General features: G+C 42.0%; 2 protein-coding genes across 6 annotated transcripts in view; both read right to left on the bottom strand.

Annotated features, from left to right (window-relative positions):
• Positions 1-79: 79 nt before the first annotated feature.
• nudt13 (nudix (nucleoside diphosphate linked moiety X)-type motif 13) lies at positions 80-5,259 on the bottom strand. Of its 3 annotated transcripts, none has more exons than XM_014158341.2 (9): positions 5,141-5,259; positions 4,488-4,585; positions 4,233-4,375; positions 2,320-2,427; positions 2,042-2,148; positions 1,801-1,926; positions 1,534-1,645; positions 1,168-1,322; positions 80-569 (listed from the first exon to the last, which is right to left on the bottom strand). In XM_014158341.2, exons 2-9 carry the CDS (start codon positions 4,565-4,567, stop codon positions 378-380), a joined length of 1,023 nt encoding a protein of 340 aa, XP_014013816.1. In that variant the 5' UTR covers positions 4,568-4,585; positions 5,141-5,259; the 3' UTR covers positions 80-377. The 3 variants fall into 3 exon arrangements, with proteins under 3 accessions (XP_014013816.1, XP_014013815.1, XP_014013817.1); XM_014158340.2 differs by having other exon boundaries at positions 4,893-5,244; XM_014158342.2 differs by having other exon boundaries at positions 4,998-5,244.
• Positions 5,260-8,739: 3,480 nt separating this feature from the next.
• The window catches only part of LOC106578972 (myoferlin), a 25,554-nt gene continuing 16,133 nt past the window's right edge, over positions 8,740-18,160 (bottom strand). For 2 of the 3 annotated variants that reach the window (XM_014158319.2, XM_014158320.2), the window contains 28 exons: positions 17,935-18,037; positions 17,611-17,750; positions 17,353-17,523; positions 17,109-17,199; positions 16,944-17,021; positions 16,642-16,823; positions 16,065-16,223; positions 15,853-15,954; positions 15,584-15,745; positions 15,192-15,354; positions 14,998-15,071; positions 14,807-14,863; positions 13,828-13,839; positions 13,629-13,727; positions 13,287-13,415; positions 12,933-13,088; positions 12,430-12,521; positions 11,846-12,016; positions 11,445-11,593; positions 11,126-11,265; positions 10,956-11,044; positions 10,769-10,864; positions 10,491-10,632; positions 10,282-10,381; positions 9,950-10,143; positions 9,651-9,760; positions 9,390-9,537; positions 8,740-9,251 (listed from right to left, as the gene is read on the bottom strand). In XM_014158319.2, the coding sequence (XP_014013794.2) occupies positions 9,213-9,251; positions 9,390-9,537; positions 9,651-9,760; positions 9,950-10,143; positions 10,282-10,381; positions 10,491-10,632; positions 10,769-10,864; positions 10,956-11,044; positions 11,126-11,265; positions 11,445-11,593; positions 11,846-12,016; positions 12,430-12,521; positions 12,933-13,088; positions 13,287-13,415; positions 13,629-13,727; positions 13,828-13,839; positions 14,807-14,863; positions 14,998-15,071; positions 15,192-15,354; positions 15,584-15,745; positions 15,853-15,954; positions 16,065-16,223; positions 16,642-16,823; positions 16,944-17,021; positions 17,109-17,199; positions 17,353-17,523; positions 17,611-17,750; positions 17,935-18,037 (3,348 nt within the window). In that variant the 3' untranslated portion in view covers positions 8,740-9,212. The remainder of the gene's footprint in view (positions 9,252-9,389; positions 9,538-9,650; positions 9,761-9,949; positions 10,144-10,281; positions 10,382-10,490; positions 10,633-10,768; positions 10,865-10,955; positions 11,045-11,125; positions 11,266-11,444; positions 11,594-11,845; positions 12,017-12,429; positions 12,522-12,932; positions 13,089-13,286; positions 13,416-13,628; positions 13,728-13,827; positions 13,840-14,806; positions 14,864-14,997; positions 15,072-15,191; positions 15,355-15,583; positions 15,746-15,852; positions 15,955-16,064; positions 16,224-16,641; positions 16,824-16,943; positions 17,022-17,108; positions 17,200-17,352; positions 17,524-17,610; positions 17,751-17,934; positions 18,038-18,160) is intronic. The other variant, XM_014158321.2, reaches the window with a different exon arrangement.

Below are 18,160 nucleotides of genomic sequence, written 5' to 3'. Positions count from 1 at the left end.
TAGTTACAGTATTTAAACAAAATCATCAGTTTAAACTTCATAAAGGCCTAGTGATCACACAATTAAATGAATGCAAAAATGTCCTTTACATATTTTATATATATATAATAAGAATAAAAAATGTTAGCTATAAGCCAAGCCCTTTGATGGTATTACAGTATCTATTGAAACACAATGTCCTGGTCAAACACTTTTTTTCCCTCAAGTGAGATGTATTTCCTGTCAGTTCCCCCCATGTCTACTCTGGACCTGTATGTTTCATTCCCGTCTGTGTGTGTTACCAAGCACTTAACAGTACAGTGTTCCTGCCTGGTCTTCTAAAATCATCTGTGTGTTGTATTTGCAGCTTTGATGCTGTCTGTTGTCCACCCATCTGGCTATGATTTGAGGTGTTGTAGATTGGCCCATTCCTGGATCAACCGGTTAGCTATGGCATAGCTTGGTGGGACCCAGAACACAGTAGGTTCTCCTTTGTTGTTCCGTGGTGGTGCCTTGATCGTCAGCGCCTCTTGGACTTCCTCTAGGCTGAACCACCGTGCATCCTCTAACTCCACCTTATCCACACTGACCTGTTAGGCAAAGCAGTTCAGATCAGCAACGTACGATTAATTCAGTTTTCAACATATTTTATTTAAATATACACTGTATTGACATGGAAAACATGTAACATAAAAATAATATTTTCTTTATATTGCGCTTTTTATTACAAGTATAATCTAAAAGTCTCCTTAAAAACAAAATGAACAAAAAACAATTGAACAAAACAAATGTAGTGATCTGGCAGTTCTTGGACACTAAATGTACAACCATGGATAAGCAGGGTTGGATTACCGACCTGATTTTATGTTTGAGTAACTGAAATAGCATATGAACCCTGCATTAACCATGACAAAATGTGTAGAATTGCAGAAAATGTGCTTTAAAACTGCAACACTTTATCTCTGGCCCATGGGAAAATGTATAGAATTGCAGGAAATTAGCTTTAGAACTGCAAAATATTCTCTCTGCCACCCAGAAATAGGCCAAAAAAATGTTTGGACCTAGGCCCCAGATTTGGTTAGTCCAGCCCTGTGGATAAGGCTTCGTCTAGATGTCTTGATCACACTCAAGCCAAATGAATGTATGAACACAGAGAAAGTTAGAATAGTGAGGCAGCCATTGACTGACCTGTGTCTCGTTTGGGTTGACGGTGGCGTGACAGGCCACCATGAAGGAGCTCTGTGGGAAGGGCCAGTGCTGAGAGCCTGAGTACTGGATAGACTCTACCTCCAGCCCCACCTCCTCAGCTATCTCCCTGCGGAGTGCCTCCTCCATGGTCTCACCTGTTGACACATTCAGGAACCTATACCAGTGCTTATGCTGACAGTAATATATTAGTCTTAACAAGTACAGTTATGGATAAGTGAGTTACATCTCTCAGGCTGTTTACACCTGGGTAGCATATTAGGACTGGATGTAGCCTATGTAATAGACATGTTATAAATAGTCAATACACATGCCTCGTTGGTTTGAAATGTGCAGCATGAGACTCACCAATGTCACAGAAGCCTGCCAGTGCACTGTACATCCCCCGTGGGAAGGTGGACTGCCTCCCCAGCAAACACCGTTTCCCATCAGACACCAGTACGATCACCACCGGAGACATCTGTAGAAAAACAAACGACACAACAGAACTACTTTTCACTCAGCTTGGGGAAATGTACTAACTACTCTATTTCATGATGAAAATCCAATGTGATATGAGAGCTGTTAAATAGCTGATTGACCTTTTATATTTGCTAGATAAGCCCCGTTTCTTACCTTAGGGTAATAAGTGATCCCACTGCTGTGACACACACGCTGACTGCCAGACTGGTTCCTTTGGGTGGGCTGCCCAGTGGAGCTGCAGAAGCCATTGGTCTGGTGCCAGCGAAGGAGAGCCTGCCCCTGACGATCAAAACACACACCCAGGTATTATAGCAAACACAGAGAGACACACGGTATAACACAATACTAGAAAAACAGTGCAACACTAGATTGGAGACTTGACTCCAATACCCACTCTGGCTACAAGCGGTGCCTCAGACCCTCTCAGTAGGAAGAAGGCTTTCCTCAGGTCTACGAAGGTTCCTCTACACAGCTCCTCCACAGCAGCCTGCTCTATCGCCCCTACAGCACAGAGAGACAGTCGGTCAACCTGTCATCTGACCCAAGAGACACAGAGGATAATGGACTGTAGGTGGAGAACAAGATGGATTATTATTCCAGATGGGAATTTGATGTACCAACTAACTGTATGTTCCATGAAGTAATGTATTACATGTCTGGATGTTCTCGTACCAACATCAAAGGAGAACTGTGCTTCGTTCTGTTCAGTGCAGTTGATGAGAATGGATTCCTTCACCATCTCCTTGTCCTCTCCAAGCTTTTCCAGAATCTCTTCTACATCTGAGAGGAACAAATGTATTTCCATGACGTGCATACTACATGTTTGTGTTGGTATACAGTGAGGGAAAAAAGTATTTGATCCCCTGCTGATTTTGTACGTTTGCCCACTGACAAAGAAATGATCAGTCTATAATTGTAATGGTAGGTTTATTTGAACAGTGAGAGACAGAATAACAACAAAATAATCCAGAAAAACTGATTTGCATTTTAATGAGGGAAATAAGTATTTGACCCGCTCTCAATCAGAGAGATTTCTGGCTCCCAGGTGTCTTTTATACAGGTAACGAGCTGAGATTAGGAGCACACTCTTAAAGTGAGTGGTCCTAATCTCAGCTTGTTACCTGTATAAAAGACACCTGTCCACAGAAGCAATCAGATTCCAAACTCTCCACCATGGCCAAGACCAAAGAGCTCTCCAAGGATGTCAGGGACAAGATTGAGACCTACACAAGGCTGGAATGGGCTACAAGACCATCGCCAAGCAGCTTGGTGAGAAGGTGACAACAGTTGGTGCAATTATTCACAAATGGAAGAAACACAAAAGAACTGTCAATCTCCCTCAGTCTGGGGCTCCATGTAAGATCTCACCTCGTGGAGTTGCAAAGATCATGAGAACGGTGTGGAATCAGCCCAGAACTACACGGGAGGATCTTGTCAATGATCTCAAGGCAGCTGGGACCATAGTCACCAAGAAAACAATTGGTAACACACTACGCCGTGAAGGACTGAAATCCTGCAGTGACCGCAAGGTCCCCCTGCTCAAGAAAGCACATATACATGCCCATCTGAAGTTTGCCAATGAACATCTGAATGATTCAGAGGACAACTGGGTGAAAGTGTTGTGGTCAGATGAGACCAAAATGGAGCTCTTTGGCATCAACTCAACTCGCCGTGTTTGGAGGAGGAGGAATGCTGCCTATGACCCCAAGAACACCATCCCCACCGTCAAACATGGAGGTGGAAACATGCTTTGGGGTTGTTTTTCTGCTAAGGGGACAGGACAACTTCACCGCATCAAAGGGACGATGGACGGGGCCATGTACCGTCAAATCTTGGGTGAGAACCTCCTTCCCTCAGCCAGGGCATTGAAAATGGGTCGTGGATGGGTATTCCAGCATGACAATGACCCAAAACACTCGGCCAAGGCAACAAAGGAGTGGGTCAAGAAGAAGCACATTAAGGTCCTGGAGTGGCCTAGCCAGTCTCTAGACCTTAATCCCATAGAAAATCTGTGGAGGGAGCTGAAGGTTCGAGTTGCCAAATGTCAGCCTCGAAATCTTAATGACTTGGAGAAGATCTGCAAAGAGGAGTGGGACAAAATCCCTTCTGAGATGTGTGCAAACCTGGTGGCCAACTACAAGAAACGTCTGACCTCTGTGATTGCCAACAAGGGTTTTGCCACCAAGTACTATGTCATGTTTTGCAGAGGGGTCAAATACTTATTTCCCTCATTAAAATGCAAATCAATTTATAACATTTTTGACATGCGTTTTTCTGGATTTTTTTGTTGTTATTCTGTCTCTCACTGTTCAAATAAACCTACCATTAAAATTATAGACTGATCATTTCTTTGTCAGTGGGCAAATGTACAAAATCAGCAGGGGATCAAATACTTTTTCCCTCACTGTATACAGGTAAATCTCTGTTGAAAGTTGTTCCTGTCAAGAAATGCCCATTTCTATTATGTCATTACAATAATGTCACTCTCAATTTAGGGATTGTGAAGTGAGAGGGGGCTGTCCTTGTTATATACAGTTAGTCTCAATCCTAGCTTCAATGGCACTAATCATCTGGCCATACAATACCTTTGGTCTGGAGAGCTGGGAGCTGGTATATTCCACTGTCAGTCCACCGCAGTAGAGGAGCCAGTTTGTGATAGAGGAAAATATTCCCAGACTGCAATGCTGCTCGACACGCCTCATCCTCCTCCTTTATCTTATTCAAGTACCTAAATCAGACATGCCATAACTTTAGCATGAATGTAATCCCATTCAACCGTTATCTAACTTGCAGTATGTTTATTAAATGGGTGAGTATATCTGACAGTTAACTGAACTGACCTCATCCTGGACACATAGCTGGCGGAGGACCGTGAGACCATCCACTTGGGTCTGAAGAGAATCCTCAGTGGCTGGAGCATGTTTAGGGTCCCACAGATCTAGACACAATGAAAACAATTGGTCCCAGGTGAGTTGTATTGTGTATTACATCTGAAATAATGAATGCAATACAAATAAATATTATATGTAAACAAATAAAAAATAATCAAGGTGAAACACAAAGTAGATGATAGTGGAAACTGTCTTTGCAGCACTGTTCTGGCTTGACCAGAGGGCTGAACTCTGGTTCCAATGAAGCATAGTCTGCCAAAGAAGCCATATCGTGGTGAGTTCTAGTAAGAAACATTTCGTTTTAAACATAATCAAATAAATGCAGTGAAACCACATCTCAGTCAATTTATGTACAAGTATGTTATTGCAGTCATGTTCTTTGCATTTGAGTGTTGTCCTTCACGTATATGTTCATGACCAATCGCATGTAGAGGACAGTGCACTCTGACAGTAGCCTACACGTTGTTCCGACTCTTTAGGACTTCAAAATGGAGGTTGTTTCGTAATATCTACTATGTGCGGCACAAGTTCTTGCCACACCATTACTAGGCTAAACTAAACTGAAAACGTGATACCGTAAGCCAAAATAAATCTAAATCCACCTTGCTTGCAGTCCAAATCCTCAAACGAAAAAAATAGAAAGTGAAAACAACTTGCGTCAAAGCACAGAGACCAAACGTGTCAACAGACAAAGCGCGCAGCGACCTCTGCCACTGACAGAGGGTATGTCTTCTCTGTAATAGTGGAGTCAAATATAATTCTCCCTCATTCATCTGTAGTTTACTTGTTTTTTATTGGAAAATGGCAATGGATAAGATTATTTTGTTTTGTAATAATTAACTATCAATTGATTGCATTTTATTGATGGAAAAACAAGATCCAATAACTAATCACTTTACTTTTCTTCTTTTCAATTGACATTCCAGTCTCTATTCACATTTTTCAATATGCTGTTTTAGCTGGAGTTAGGCCTGGACTACAGTAGTATTCCTCACCTGCTACATTACTACATGTATCCTTACCATTGACTGTATGATCCTTCACAATTATATGGGTTTTCACCTGCGATAAGAATAATAATAACATTTTTTTTCAATAATAATATATAGACTACCAGTCAAAAGTTTTGACACACCTACTCATTCAAGGATTTTTCTTTATTTTTAATATTTTCAACATTGTATAATAATAGTGAAGGCATCACAACTATGAAATAACACATATGGAATCATGTACTAACTAACAAAGTGTTAAACAAATCAAATCAAAATATTTTAGATTCCTCAAAGCAGCCACCCTTTGCCTTGATGACAGCTTTGCACTCTTGGCATTCTCTCAACCAGCTTCACCTGGAATGCTTTTCCAACAGTCTTGAAGGAGTTCCCACATATGCTGACCACTTGTTGGCTACTTTTCCTTCCCTCTGCGGTCCAACTCATCCCAAACCATCTCAATTGGGTTGAGGTCGGGTGATTGTGGAGGCCAGATCATCTGATATAGCACTCCATCATGCTCCGTCTTGGTCAAATAGCCTTTACACAGCCTAGAGGTGTTGGGTCATTGTCCTGTTTAAAAACAAATGATAGTCCCACTAAGCGTAAACCAGATGGGATGGCGTATCGCTGCAGAATGCTGTGGTAGCCATGCTGGTTAAGTGTGCCTTGAATTCTAAATAAATCACAGACAGTGTCACCAGCACAGTACCCCGACACCATCACACCTCCTCATCCATGCTTCACAGTGGGAACCACATATGCAGAGATCATCTGTTCACCTACTCTGCGTCTCACAAAGACATGGCAGTTGGAACCAAAAATCTCATTAAACCAAAGGACAGATTTCCACTGGTCTAATGTCCATTGCTCATGTTCCTTGGCCCAAGAAAGTCTCTTCTTATTATTAGTGTCCTTTAGTAGTGGTTTCTTTGAAGCAATTCGACCATGAAGGCCTGATTCACGCAGTCTCTTCTGAACAGTTGATGTTGAGATGTGTTACTTGAACTCTGTGAAGCATTTATTTGGCCTGCAATTTCTGAGGCTGGTAACTCTAACGAACTTATCCTCTGCAGCAGAGGTATCTCTGGGTCTTCCTCTCTGGGTCTTCCTTTCCTGTGGCGGTCCTCGTCAGAGCCAGTTTCATCATAGCGCTTGATGGTTTTTGCGACTGCCCTTTAAGAAACCTTCAAAGTTCTTGAACTGTTTCGTATTGACTAACCTTCATGTCTTAAAGTAATGATGGACTGTCGTTTTTCTTTGCTTATTTGAGCTGTTCTTGCCATAACATGGACTTGGTCTTTTACCAAATAGGGCTATCTTCTGTATACCTTGTCACAACACAACTGATTGGCTCAAATGCATTAAGAAGGAAAGAAATTCCACAAATTAACTTTTTACAAGGCACACCTATTTATTGAAATGCATTCCAGGTGACTACCTCATGAAGCTGGTTGAGAGAATGCCAAGCGTGTGCAACGCTGTCATCAAGGCAAAGGGTGGCTACTTTGAAGAATCTCAAATATAAAATATATCTTGATTTGTTTAACACTTTTTTGGTTACTACATGATTCCATATGTGTTATTTCATAGTTTTGATGTCTTCACTATTATTCTACAATATACTTTTTATATATACACTGAACAAAAATATAAACGCAACATGCAACAATATTAAAGAGTTTACTGAGTTACAGTAAATTAAAGGAAATCAGTCAATTGAAATAAATTCATTAGGCCCTAATCTATGGATTTTACATGACTGGAAATACAGATATGCATCTGTTGGTCACAGATACCTTAAAAAATAAGTATCTCTGATGGGCATGGATCAGAAAACCAGTCAGTGTCTTGTGTGACCACCATTTGCCACATGCGGCATGACATTTCTTTGCATAGAGTTGATCAGGCTGTTGATTGTAGTCCCACTCCTCTTCAATGGCTGTGTGAAGTTGCTGGATATTGGCGGGAACTGTAACACGCTGTCATACACATCGATCCAGAGCATTCCAAACTTGCTCAATGGGTGACATGTCTGGTGAGTATGCAGGCCATGGAAGAACTGGGACATTTTCAGCTTCCAGGAATTGTGTACAGATCCTTGCAACATGGGGCTGTGCATCATCATGCTGAAACATGAGGTGATGGCGGCGGATTAATGGTATGACAATGACCCTCAGGATCTCGTCACAGTATCTCTGTGCATTCAAATTGCCATTGATAAAATGCAATTGTGTTAGTTGTCCGTAGCTTATGCATGCCCATACCATAACCCAGCAGGTAGCCTAGTGGTTAGAGCATTGGGCCAGTAACCCGAAAGGTTGCTGGATCGAAATACCCGAGCTGACAAGGTAAAAATCTATCTTTCTGCCCCTGAACAAGGCAGTTAACCCATTGTTCCCCGGTAGGCTGTCATTTTTAAATAAGAATTTGTTCGTAACTGACTTGCCTAGTTAAATAAAGGTTAAATAAATAAAACATTTAAAAAAACACTGCCACCATGGGGCACTCTGTTCACAACATTGACATCAGAAAACCGCTCGCCCACATGACGCCATACACTCTGTCTGCCATCTCCGGTACAGTTGAAACCGGGATTCATCTGTGAAGAGCACACTTCTCCAGCATGCCAGTGGCCATTGAAGGTGAGCATTTTCCCACTGAGGTCGGTTAAGATGCCGAACTGCAGTCAGGTCAAGACCCTGGGGAGGACGATGAGCAAGCAGATGAGCTTACCTGAGAGAGTTTCTGACAGTTTGTGCAGAAATTCTTCAATTGTGCAAACCAACAGTTTCATCAGCTTTCTGGGTGGCAGGTATCAGACAATACCTCAGGTGAGGAAGCCGGATGTGGAGGTCCTGGGCTGGCATGGTACCACGTGGTCTGCGGTTGTGAGGCTGGTTGAACGTACTGCCAAATTCTCTAATACGATGTTGGAGGCTGCTTATGGTAGAGAAATGAACATTAAATTCTCTGGTAACTTCTCTGGTGGACATACCTGCTGTCAGCATACCAAATGCATGCTCCTTCAAAACTTGAGACAGCTGTGGCGTTGTGTGACAAAACTGCACATTTTAGAGTGGCTTTTTATTGTCCCCAGCACAAAGTGCTTAGTCAGCTTCTTGATAATTCATTCACCTGACAGGTGTGGCGTATCTCGGCAAGAGAAATGTTCACTATGTGTACAATAAGAGAAATAAACTTTGTGCGTATGGAAAAATTCTGGGATATTTTATTTCAGCTCATGAAACCAACACTTTACATGTTGCATTTATATTTTTGTTCAGCATATACTGTATAACCACAAAGACCCCCAATGCAAATGGTCTACTGATCATTTATTAGGGCCTTAAAACAATCATTTATTTAAAGAATCAGTGTGTATATGACCACATAAATGTTTATTACAAGGCACAGAGCATCCATTAAAAAGACTTTAAGAGCATAAGGTTCAAGGAATTCTGATTAACTTGTGCAAAGATAATATAATTATGTCAGAAGTTGGTTTGAACAATATAGTAATTATGCATTCTGTGGGCAGACATGTTTTTAAAAATTCATTTGAAATATTACACAAATACAGTTTAGAATACATAAAAATAGTAATGATATTTTTGGTTGAAAATACATTGGAAGACTTTGGTCTCTGTTCTTCTTGACATAAGAGCAAAATATGGCGTTTTCATTTGAATGGCTTCACAATTTTCATTGAAATGTAGTTCTGGAATGAGAGAAATTGTAATTAGGCAAGCATTAATCACATCAAAATGTAGGCAATCTGTCAGTTTGTTATTTCATTAAATGTGAATTTTATTTAACACAGTTTAATTGAACATTATCCCCTCCCGCCTGTTCTTACTGGTAAAGAGTACAACAGGATTCCGACGAAGAGCAGCACTAGAATCAGTAGGATCAGTCCAATGAAAAGCCACTTGAATCTGCGCCACACAATGAACTTCATGGTCTTACAGGGGTTCGTGAACCAGAAGAAGGATGTGTCCGGACGCCTGTTGTTGTTGGAAGAGAGGAGGAAACCATTTAATATGGACTATATCAGAGGTATATATCTCCGTTAGGCCTATAAAAGGGTGAATATACACAGAAGAGTGGAAATCCTTACTTAGGGAAGTCAAGCTTTGGGTTCATGTTGGGTTCATCCCTGCCCTTCCCAGCAGGCTTTTCGTCCACTTCCTTCTCAGACACGATTTCCAGAGTCATCTCAACCTTCCCCTAAACATAACAGATGTTAATTCAGATTTATTCCACACAATGTTTCACATATAGTCTGTAATTTGCAAAGTAGTAACCTTCTTTAGAGATACTAAACATGGTTGAATATAAGATTACAGCTAAACCAGGTTGATTTATACTCTCTTGATTTTGTCAGTTTAAAATGGATGACCTCTTAGCTGTACTCACACCAAGGACTTTCTTCCCATCCTGTTCAGTGACACATGGCCACCAGCCTCTGACAGACTTCTGAGCGAACAGCGAATTGGCCAGGTCAGATGTGTGTGGTCGTGCATCCATCACCTCCTCCATCATACTCAGATTGCACATCTTTGAAACCTTGGCCGGAGGGGTAAGTTTACGGAGATCCAGCTCTACCGTGCCTGTACAATGACCAGAAGACCATCTCAGGACCATGTGTTAAATAGCTGATTTGATCAGCTGGAGTAAAATTATCATATGGTAATTTTTGGTTGAAAAAGTATTGTACGGTAATTCATAGTGCTAAAGAAATGTCTCACCCAGGTAATCATCCAATGAGAACTTGTCATTATCCCAAATTTGAACAATCAACTTGGGGGGTATCCTGAACTCTGTTTTGTCTAGACTCCAGAAGTGCTCCTGTTGAAAATAATAAGCAAGACTGACAAAATTGGCAGCAATGAAATGTACCTCAACTTTGTCTTACTACACTATTCCGTTTGTAATTGTTTCTCAAGCCTAAACACACCTTCTTGGAGACCAGACACAGCTGTTCAGCGGGCAGGTATTCAAAGCCAAAGACGAACCTCCAGTTGAAGTTGCCTTCCCCGTCCAGAGACCTGTAGTGGACGTCGGTCTTCTGCTTGTCCTCCTCCATACCTGGCATCCAGCTGGACCGACAGACTAACTGGTTAATTCATTTAGGTTTTCATGTGTTTGAACAAACCACAAGTGTGTTATATGCATGGCTGCCATGGTAATAGTTCGATCCTAATATCGCTTCAAAAAGCATTTCAACACGGATACCCTTTGACGTAGATATCACTCATGCGCTCCCCAGTAATACTAGTTTCGTCCAGAATGACATCAGAGGTGTTCCAAACAACAGCTCGCAGGAAATACCTTTAAATGGAGACATGGTATTCATGAATAGAATAGAAGATTATAGACTAGATCACTTTGAAATACCAAATTGTGAAGTGATTCTCCTTACTTCTTAGCCTTGCGTGGCACAATGTCGAAGGGAGGTCCGGGAACGCCCATGTTTTTGGGGAAAACATCCACCCACATTTGAAGGCATCCCTATAAGTGAGGGGAAAATACAGTTAGTCTCAGATATGGAGACATATTGAAGATAAAGAGGAAGACAACATGGATAGTTACCTGAGAAAGTTGGGGCTGGAAGCTGCTGAACAGTGTCCTTGTCTCCACGTGCTCAGGCACCAGTCCATGTGTTCTGAGCACGTGCAGAGAGATCCGTTCGTCGGCAGGACCCAAGTGCTGGTGGATCTCTTTGTTGGCCTCTAAATGTAGATGGTAAACGTGAGTTACCTCATATTTAGGGTCCATGTTTTTTTGCTGGTCAGGAAAAAAACACTACAGGCCTTACTCATGTCATACAAAACATACTCTGGTCCTCATGTCCCTATAATGAAAGTTGAATGTTACGAAAAGTCCATAAAAAAACCTGCTTATGAATTACCAAATTGAGCCAGGGTGTACTGAGTCCCATTGAATGACAGTGCTTTGCCATCATCTTCTATCCTGGGTGGAGGGACACCTTTGAGGCGGGCCAGGTTCTGAAGGATCTGAGAGGGCTTTAGATGGTCACGCCATTGGTTGATTCCAGAGCTGTTTCAGGAAGATCAACACAGCCAATCAATCAGTCCCCATAATGATTATGGGCTCAATTAAATTACAGTGCCTATCTTTCTCATTCATTTCAGATGAAGGCATGTAGTTGCCATCTGGACCTACACAACAGATGGCATGACACTATGACTCATATCAACACCAAATTAGAGTTCTGAAAATGTCTGACAAACTTAGATTTTTTGAAGTAAACTATGACATAAAATGTACAGCAGGAACAAGTCTCCTCACATGCAGTATGTCTGAGGCAGGCCACAGTAGGAGCCAAAACGTGACAGGAAGCGGTTCTCCAGGTCAATCACAGTCTCTCCCACTTTCTCATCGCGGGTCAGCAGATCATAGTCATACACTGAGATCTTCAGGTCTTTGTCTTGAGGCAGAAAACATGACATCTCAAACATTCTGCAAAAAGGAGGTGTGGTATAAGTGTAGAGTAGAATAATATAAATACCGTTTCAAGTTGTACTATGCAGAAATCGCTACGGCATTTCCTGGTTGCTACAACTCTAATAGTTTACCTAATTTCAGTTTATGTGACAAAATAATATAGTATACTGTAGAAAATCATTGTACCATCCAAACCGCTGTGGAAATATTTTCCATAACCAAAAATATTGTGTGCAAAACCAAAAGCTGGTGTACAAAACCAAAAGTAAAAGACGCAAAAACAAAATTTAAGAATGGGAAGCATAAAAATAGCCCACATATCTACCACTTCTTAGACTTGCTTTCAAGTAGAATGATATTCTATGTGAATTTGGTCAGGTCGCCCAAAAAGTAACATATTGCCACTTTAAATGAATGTGAGATTTTACCTTCCAAAAACAGGGTTGGTGGTATTTGGTAAGTAGTTATCTCGGTCCTCAATTGACTTTTTTCCCAGGGAAATCTTTATATAGGGGTCACACTGTAAAGGAAAGGCACATTTAGAAAACAAACATGTCATGTTGCAACATCAAAGAGTATGCAAAGTAGAGAAAAGTAGGTAAGAGAACAGCAACCTGGCAATGCACAATGCGAGAGCTTAGAATTCTAAAGTTATATAGAGCATGACATGTTTGTGTTAAGCATTTCACTGTACTTGTGCATGTGACAATAAAACGTAGCAATTTTTGGCAAAACTGAGTTATTGACGTAACGTTTTTCTGTGCAACGTTCTCCACCTATATGGTACTTTAAATACCCCAATTCATGTTGTTAACTCAAAAAGAGTACAAGATGAGAATTGCTCACACCATTCAAACCAATGAGGGTTCGGAACTTTAAAGCCAATTATCTCTTCGCAGATAGAATTCCAAGGTCACGGCGCTGGACTAACCTGACCGTTGTTGTCCTTGGGCTGCAGGTTGATGCCTCTGACCACATAGATCCTGACCAGGCACTCCTGAGGTCCGCTTTCAGGTAGCTCACGGAACTGGCGAGGAGGAGGAGCCACACCCGGGTCGTCTGATAGAGGGTACACCTTAAAAGAGCCCTGAAAACACAGTCATCCGTCATCAGCCATCACGGACAGGTAGCAAAGCCTTAACTCTACCACTAGAAAGGGATCAATAGCTTGATTTATGACTGACGCGTTCTATCGTGTTGAGCCAATGTGGTTATGCATATGTATGGGGGCATGTACGAGCATGTATATGGAATTTGTGAAATGATAGTGAAACTGCTGTTCCACCTTGAATTCTCCAACGACGGATGGATCATCCTCCTCATCTTCATTCTTGCCTCTCTGCAGTTTGAAGGTGTTGCAGAAATCGGTGAGTTGTTTGAACTCAGGAATATTTTCCAGTTCCTTATCATACACCTGAAAACAGAGATGTAGACAATTATATTTCACATCAAATTTTATTGGTCACATACACATGGTTAGCAGATGATAATGCGAGTGTTGCAAAATTCTTGTAAATCAGAATTCAATTTGAGTCCAGGAAAGAAAAACAAAATGCCAACTAATTAGTGGAGTTACTTCAGATGTATGCAGCACAGGTGTATTCTGTGTGAGACATCAAGACTTCACCTTCAAAGTGTCATATCCTTTCTGAAGGTAAGGACGGCACTTCTCATGATCTCCAATGGAAGCGTAGAATTTACTCCACCAATCAACTGTCTCCTTCTCCTAATGTAAAAAAAGTGAAGATAGTATTCAATTCAAGACCATATGTCACAAAGTGCTTCTTATGTGATAGAGAGATGTATGTAAAGTTTCCATATCTCACCTTCTCTGCATGCTTTTAAGGAAGAAGGGGATGAAAGGAAAGATAAGTAAACAAGGTATCAAGTCAATGGGAGAACCTTAATTGCATTTCCTTGATTACACGCGTCCGCTCTCCTCGCCTCTTTCTCAAAACCCATTTGGGGAGAACGTCAGAGGGAAGGGACCTTGGACTTCCTCATCCAATGGGTTTTGTGAACAAAGTGAGGAAAGAGGATGCAAGGATTCAAGGAAATGCAATTGAGATTCTCTGAATATCATGCCAGCTAGTGAATTTGTAAATCGGTGTCACATGAATCATGTGAATCATTGGAATCATTTAAAACTGTTTCACATGCATGATCAATCTGGTAGATGGTATAAAATCTGTTGTGGAGTGAAGGAAAAATATGGCATACCTATTTGATACAATGATTATACAGTTTGATGCAATGATCCCCGATTGTGATCCAATTTCAAGATTTAATTATTATTGAATGAACTGTTAGTGCATGAGCTAAGATTGTCTAGAAAGTTGATAATTGATTAAAATGGTAATGGTATAATTTGCAGTTCTGTTATTTTAAGTAACATAACTTTAAATTATGTTACACAATTTAAGATGTTCCCCTGATCAGTAATATCGGTTGCAAGTTTGGAATATTGAAATGAGTAAGCAAGATGTGAGAAAGCAAAGTCAAAATAATATAGTTTCAATGTTTGTTTTTTTATGTTGCTTGGTTCTGAATAAGGTCAGCCAGAGATGTCCGTTTTTTGTTTAAACTCAAACGTTAAACTTTAAAAACAGGTTTAAAGTTGAATTTAATTATACTTCATTTTGATTTACTTCTTTGGATGAATCACACATTTTGACTCTGCTCATACTCATTCCTTCCGTATCTGTCATTTCATCTCTCTATATAAACATGTATCAGAGAGGCTCCCTCAACCCTGCAGTGTCATTGTCCAGCCTGTAGAGTTGAACTACAGATGACCATACATACAAGACGAGAAGTAGTGGTGGCCATTTTGTTGACTGCTGCTGACATGCTGTACACAAACTGCAAGTCAGAGTATCGACTATGAAATTCGGACTCTATTATTAGATGGAATAGATCTTAAAAGCTATCATAAGAGAGCGTAACAAAATATGGTGAATTTGAGAGGGGTTTCCTATTCGAATGCTAAAGTATACCTGAGCTTCAAGCAGAGGCCTCCTGTCTTCCATGTCAATTCTGGTGTCCTGAGGAAAAGCAGCCATCAAAGCCACTGACAAAGAGAGATAGACCATTTTTATCTCATATTTGTTGGGAAATCGTTTCTATTTCACCACACGGTGGTAGTATGCACGTGTAATAAGTAAGCGCGTCAGAGGAAGCGAATAGTTACTTTTGGATGACATGGATGACTTCTGGATGACGTAGGGGTCACAGCGAAACTCGTCCAGACTGTCTATGGTACACTGTCCAACCACTGGCTTCCTGCCAAATGGCCTGTGGTCGATCACCTTCAGCACGATGGGAGGGGTGTACATCTCCTCTTTGGGAAGAAACTGAGGATGAAGATATGACAACCTTGACATCGATCCGCTGAGTGAGAGAATGAGAGAATGCCTACACAAATGTAGTGCAAAAAACACATTTCCCTTTCACACTTGTATAATACACACTTGTACACGCATGAAACAGGACAAATATAAGCACCCACCCATTGGCATGGTGTAAAAATGTAACAAAAGAACAGCACTCATGCCTGTGAGACCCCAAGCAAGCATCTCTTACCACTTTAAAGAAGAGGACAGATCCAGGAAAGTTGGGGCTCTTCTTCATGTTCTTGATGACAGCAGACTCGACCATCACCCCTCCACACTCTACGACAAGGCTAGGGGAGGCCACAGTGGCCAACTGGTAGGGCTTCATGTTGCGCAACCCCCAGGCCAGAATCTGAAACAAAACACACACTGGGTAACAAAATACATACTGTGGAAAGTGGGAAATAGCAGGTACATTTCTGTGGGAAGTTATAACATTACTGAAGTATTGCAGTTTACCTCAATAGCCATGAGCTGCACCACAGGCCGTATCCCCTGAGGCACCATGTACAGATTCTCCCCCCTCTTGGGAGGGACCAGAGGGAGGTCCGTCTCGTTACCCTGGAGACACAGAGGGAGAGAGTTTTCACAATCCACATCACCCCTTTTCCTATAGGCCTACCCCACTAACTAATACTGCTACTCCTCCACATCCTCTTCTGCTGCTGCACCTTATCCTTCAGGATGAGCTCAGCAGCCACCAGCACCTCTCCAGCCCGCTGGTCCTTCTGTGTGATGGGGGACCACAGCAGTTTGGGGGTCTGGTCCATGCCGGGGTTCAGTTTCACCAGGGGGACACACACGCTCCGGCCCAATAGCTCATCTTTCCCCTGGGGCAAAGTGCAACATGTTAACCACCAGGATGACAATCAGGGTTAATAGAGCACTGTATTGATAACTGTTAAAGCTACAGTATGGAACTTTCTGGACGACCTGACCCAAATTCACATTCTCGTTGAAAGCAAGTCTAAGAAGCGGGAGATCTATTCTATGTGCGCTATTTCTATGCTTCCCGTTCTTAAGTTTCGTTTTTGCGTCTTTTACTTTAGGTTTTGTATTATTATTATTTTTAAATATTTCACAGTGGTTTAGATGGCACAATGATTCTCTATACTATACTTGCTTGTTTTGTCACACAATCAGAAATTAGACGAACTATTAGAATTCTAGCAGCCAGGAAATGGAGGAGCAATTTTTGCATAGTGCATCTTTAACCTGGGTGACTGAAGGGACTTTGATCACACCCACCACCTGGTCCTTGTCATAGAACTCCAACACCACGTCTGGGGGATAGTGGGCGATGTTCTGCGGGTCCCCGTAGATCTCCACATCCTGGAAGATCAGGGTCTGGTCCCACGTGGGGTTCAGGGTAGCTTTCATGGTCTCTGTGGTTTTACTCATGTGCAGGAAGGACACATGGGCATATGGATCTAGGACAAGATAGAAAAATGTTTTGTGTGTTAGATAATACGTCCACATTTTCATAATATGTCACATCGTGTCAACTTTCACTAAATCAAAACATGATTTTGACAAGGAGACGTGCAAACCCGAGAAACTGTCTTTGTCCATGGCAATAAGGTTCCTGGCCTGGTAAACGTAGACGCGGAGGTGGTAGAGGTGTGAGCCTGCAGAAAGAAAACACCCACGGTTAAAGCCAGCATCACAAACAGAGAGAAAGATCCATACCGACTATGTATAACTAAAGCACTCACTGTCAAACGAACAGGACACAGTAGGAGTATTGGCACCAAAGAGCTTGGAGGCATCAACCTCATCTTTTTTTTTCTCATCTACATCAACCCCCTGCAAAGACAATCAAAAATTCCTCCAAATTAATCAAGAATGCATCTTACTCGACAACAGGGACGGACAACACATAATGTCTTCATGCCAGGGAGAAGAAAAAAACCAGCAGAAGCTGCAGCCCCTGTGGACCAGAGTTGTCCAGTTGCTCACCAGCGCCCCCTCCAGTTTGAATATGGCGGATGCCCCCAGGCGGCCAGCAGGGGCCATCTTCCTCCTCCAGCGTCTGCGTCGGATCGTGTCGGCGGAACGCTCCTGTCTGTGGAACTTCCAGCCAATCAGAGAGGAGAACTCCCAGCCTTCTGGGTCTCCTTGGTCTCGCTTCTGAAAATGGGGGAAATATTTGACATCCACAACATTTGATTATGATCTCTCAAGACAAGCTGTTTCCTACTGGCACGGTGCACTGACCTCAGTGGTTGTACCAGCAGCTGATGTTCTCTTCCTGGGCCTGATCACTCTCCTCCGTCGGTGGACGTGGTACATCTTCTCTGCTGGCACCCAAGACTTGGGTTTGTCATCTGGAGGGATGGTGATTCCATACTCCCAGCCTGCATTCAGAATAAACCCATTAGAAATGTATACACATTGCTTGAAAAATACTACAGGTCATTCTTACAGAAGTAGATTACATGAGGTGTAAATGAGGACAGGACACATTAGAGATCCCAATTTAAAGTCACGTTTTCCACTGCAAGGGCAAGCAGTGTTGTAGAGATCAGTGTGAGAGCAGACCTTTCTCGTCCACAGCCCTGTTTTCATCTACGGTCCACTCATCCCCCCAGCTCCAGCCTGCAGGACACTCGATTTCCCCTGGTTTGCGGGTCTTCTCCCCATTCTGCAAACACAACCAACAACGCCTGAGAAATCTGGACATCTACCATGCCAGAGCTACAGGAAGCCCAAACTGAATAGGGGAATCTAAGCATTCATTGTACTAAATAATTATCCTGTTTTTATA

The sequence above is a fragment of the Salmo salar genome, chromosome ssa19, assembly GCF_905237065.1.
Source record: "Salmo salar chromosome ssa19, Ssal_v3.1, whole genome shotgun sequence".
Lineage (NCBI taxonomy): Eukaryota > Metazoa > Chordata > Actinopteri > Salmoniformes > Salmonidae > Salmo > Salmo salar.
Note: the sequence above shows the minus strand (reverse complement) of the source record. Positions and strands in the feature narration are given on the sequence as shown.